General features: G+C 41.6%; 1 protein-coding gene across 1 annotated transcript; it reads right to left on the reverse strand.

Annotated features, from left to right (window-relative positions):
- Positions 1 to 932: 932 nt before the first annotated feature.
- LOC139734626 (reticulon-4-interacting protein 1, mitochondrial-like) lies at positions 933 to 3,454 on the reverse strand. The gene has a single exon (XM_071645410.1). It carries the CDS (start codon positions 3,286 to 3,288, stop codon positions 2,062 to 2,064), a length of 1,227 nt encoding a protein of 408 aa, XP_071501511.1. The 5' UTR covers positions 3,289 to 3,454; the 3' UTR covers positions 933 to 2,061.
- Between the last annotated feature and the right edge of the window lie 311 nt (positions 3,455 to 3,765).

The following is a 3,765-nucleotide window of genomic DNA, read 5'->3' on the forward strand; positions in this document are numbered from 1 at the left end:
TAACTGTATCGACATGTATATATCTTTAATGTGAACACAAGATGGCGCTACACAATGCCATAACCCGGGGTATGACGGTACCCCAGGTTATGACGTGCTGCATCATATACCAGATAAGTCATGGTACTTTCATGTTTCTCAAAACAGTGATAGTACAATTAGGAAATTGAATGAAGCGATGTCATGGCCTAGAAAATCTCCATTTGGTTTTAGTAAACTACAGTGCACTCCCATTATAACGAACACAATTATTAAATAACAAATTTCTGATTACAACGAAATAAAAATTCAGGCCGCAACATTATCGGCTCTATGTATTTTTTATTTGTTCAGTTATAACGAAATTTCAATACATTTATAACGAAAGAAACTGCCGGTCCTGAGGAGTTTGTTATAACAGGAGTCCACTGTACCACTGAAAATAGGTTGTACAGTTTTTGTTGATATCCAGCAGCTACAAACATTTCTCATCTTGACAAAAAAAAAAATAAATGATTTAAATAGTATACCTGTTGAAATCATTTCAACAAAGGAAATCAGTAAAATTTCTTTCAAAAGACTCAATTGTGGAAGACGTAATTCCCATATCATGCAACGTTTGAAAAGGTCTATGAAATTCTCAAAACTTCACTGTATCATTTCGGTTCCAATTTACTGTAAAACAAGGAATATTCACGTGCATTTTAATTTTGCGAATTTTGTGAGCGCCAAGATTCGCGAAATTAAAATGCACACGAAAGTTCTTGTCTACACTATATGCATTGAACGCCAGTGGCAATTCGCGAAAATTTCATGCCATGTAAAAGGCCGTCGGCTCCAATCCACGAAAATTTCATGCCATGAATATATCATGTTTTACAGTAAATGAAACTAATTGCGATCATTTTGTTTTACCTATTCATTATATTTAAAAAAATAAAATCGTCATCTGGAATTAACTTAAACACCAAGCTAAATTTTACATTGTAAGTGTTGAAAAAGTACAATAATGCAAATATGCCCTACCAGAGAACAATGAAGAGGTGAACTCAATATGAGTATCGGCCTTGCCTCTGAAAAAAAAAAAATGCAGTCTTTCTTTTATTTGCTTTGCAAATAAGGACAACTACCCTGAAGCTTCAAAATTACAACACACTCTGATATACAGTATAACATACAAACTTAAAATGTTGAAAAAATGCAGTAAACCAATACCCTACAAGAGAACATAAAAAAAGAAAGAAAAAAAAGAGGTGAACTCAATATGAGCACTGGCTTTGCCTCTAAAAAGAAAATGCAGTCTTTCCTTTACAGTGTATTTGCTTTGCAAACAAATACACTACAGCTTCAAAATTTGAACACACAAATTAATGACACTACAAAACAACAGATATTTTAATGTGAGAGACACTTGAAGAAAAAGAAAAAAAAAGAGAATGAATCTCACAATTTCAGTTTGGACGACCACCCATGAAAAAAGACAGACCTTATCGTGCAGCAATGGCAAATCACGTACACGTGTACATACGCAGGATGCTACATTAGCGCTTGCCCGATTGCCAGAGGGCCAGTTAAAATCAGTCTTGGAAGTGTTTTGAAACAATGAGGAATAAACATTTGCCCAAATTGGGCAAAAAAAGTTTTCAAGCCACCTCTTTTTCATCTTTCCCACTTCAAATCCATGAAGTCAACTGCACAGAAACCCACAGATAATGCTGTTTTAATACTGATGCAATGCACTTTAATTTCATTTCAACTTTCCAACACTTACATGAAGAAGCCGCAATCGAAACCAAGTTTGTTGCTCTGATGTGGTTAAGAGTGCAAGCCAACATGTGCTATTTATTAAAATGATTGTGTTTTATCAAGTCCTTGACCTTACAAGTGATTATTCTGATGATATTCTTTTTAATTGATATTACATCTTTGGACTTTCTTTTCGGGCAAGTAAAATTAATATTTAGGCAAGTGTACTGCAACAATATGAAAAGCTGCTTGCCCGATCAGGCAAGTGGTAAAAAAAGGTTATATGTAGCACCCTGCATACATCAATGAAAGCGTCCATCCATATTAAATATTTGCTTATGACATATAAAAATCTGCTGTCTTTGGCACTTCAACCTCCACTTCCCCTTTCACGTTCACCACCGTCTTCCCACGAGCACTGCGGGTCTCGACATTGGCAAATGCGGCGGGCATGTCCTCAAACGGGAACACCCTCTCCACGGTGGGTTTGATCAGTCCCTCCTCGGCTAGCTTTGCCACCTCTGACAGCGCGTACGTGTTTGGGGTTGCGAAGGACCACCTGTATTTCCCACCGTAGTTGTTTGCCTGCCTGGCCTTGCTGAACAGGGCCCAGCTGGCGGAGAGACTCCCTCGAAATGCTCCTTGCTCGTCCATCATTCTCAGGAAAGGGGTGATGAGTGTGATGTAGTGCGAGCGCTTACCAAGGCTCGGCATGGCATAAGATTCTGTGTCGCCGCCGACTGTGTCAAAGATCAAGTCAAAGGGTCCTAGTCTTTGAAGCTCCGATGCAGGGTTTTTGTTGTAGTCAACCATGTTGTCTGGATTAAAGGTGGCCACAAAGTCCATGGCAGCAGCACTGCAAGTAGTGGTGACATGACAACCCCAGGCTTTCATGAGCTGAATCGCAAACGTGCCCACGCCACCAGAGCCGCCCAGTATCAGAACCCGCTTGTCAGGGGCAGTCTCAGGCCGGAATTTTGCAACAGCATAGATGCCACTCCAGGTTGTGATGGCTACATATGGGATGGATGCTGCCTCAGTGTGTGAGAGATTCTTTGGCTTTCTCGACAGTGTGTTGCTGTTCACAAGAGCATACTTGGCATGTGCACCTTGGTCTGGTCCAGCTATGGCAGCCCATACTTCTTCTCCCACCTCAAATTTTTTGACCCCCTGGCCCTTATCGACGATGACACCCGAGCAATCACGTCCCAGGGTTAACGGCAGTTCGTCTCCCGCGGTACTGACACCGCGTGCACGGTTCATGAGGGCTGCTCCGTACCCTCCCCGCATACGGATGTCCAGTGGGTTGATGCTTGTTGCATAAACTTCAATCAAGACTTGGTTGGGCTTTTTGATGATTGGTACTGGTGTCTCAACAAGTTTCAATCGGTCTGGTCCACCATAGCTTTCAACTTGCCATGCAAGCATTTTGCTTGCAGGGTTGGTTGAAGTTGAAAGGGCACGAAGTCCATCTTGGAGAAAAAATGGTGACAAATTTACCATCCGAAATTGCCTCATCACGTTCGCCCCAGAAAAAATGATACATCTTCCTATATGATTCATTGTGATTTGCCTGGCCCTGTAGAAATTCACAATGAAGAATACCCAATTGGTGGAGCTTTAGTGACCGTAGACTATCTCTTGTCGTCTACAGAATATCACTGTTTCTCTCGCTCGTGCATGCAGCAGCGGATGGAGACGCTATTCTCTAGTGTAGTTACGTACAGTAGTATACTGGCTACTGTGTGTAGTCTGCTACCGCGTGTGTGACTTACACTACAGAGACGCGGAATACCTGATGTGAGTCTGAACACTGGGCCGACAGCTTCGGCGACTGGTCATCTGGCAAGTCCGTTCAATAACGAAGGTTGCGACACACTCACTGTGAGAGGCGAGACCGTGCATGCAGACTTAATATTTACGCCTGAATTTTTGATGAAAACTGTAGGAAGGTTGTTTATCCTTCTAACGTTAGAGATATACTGGGAAACCAAAATGCGTATTCCTTGCTACGAGTAGATTATTAGGCAGAGGTCATCG

The sequence above is a fragment of the Diadema antillarum genome, unplaced genomic scaffold (assembly GCF_040938485.1).
Source record: "Diadema antillarum isolate AM-2024a unplaced genomic scaffold, OU_Dant_1.0 seq00000536_RagTag, whole genome shotgun sequence".
Lineage (NCBI taxonomy): Eukaryota > Metazoa > Echinodermata > Echinoidea > Diadematoida > Diadematidae > Diadema > Diadema antillarum.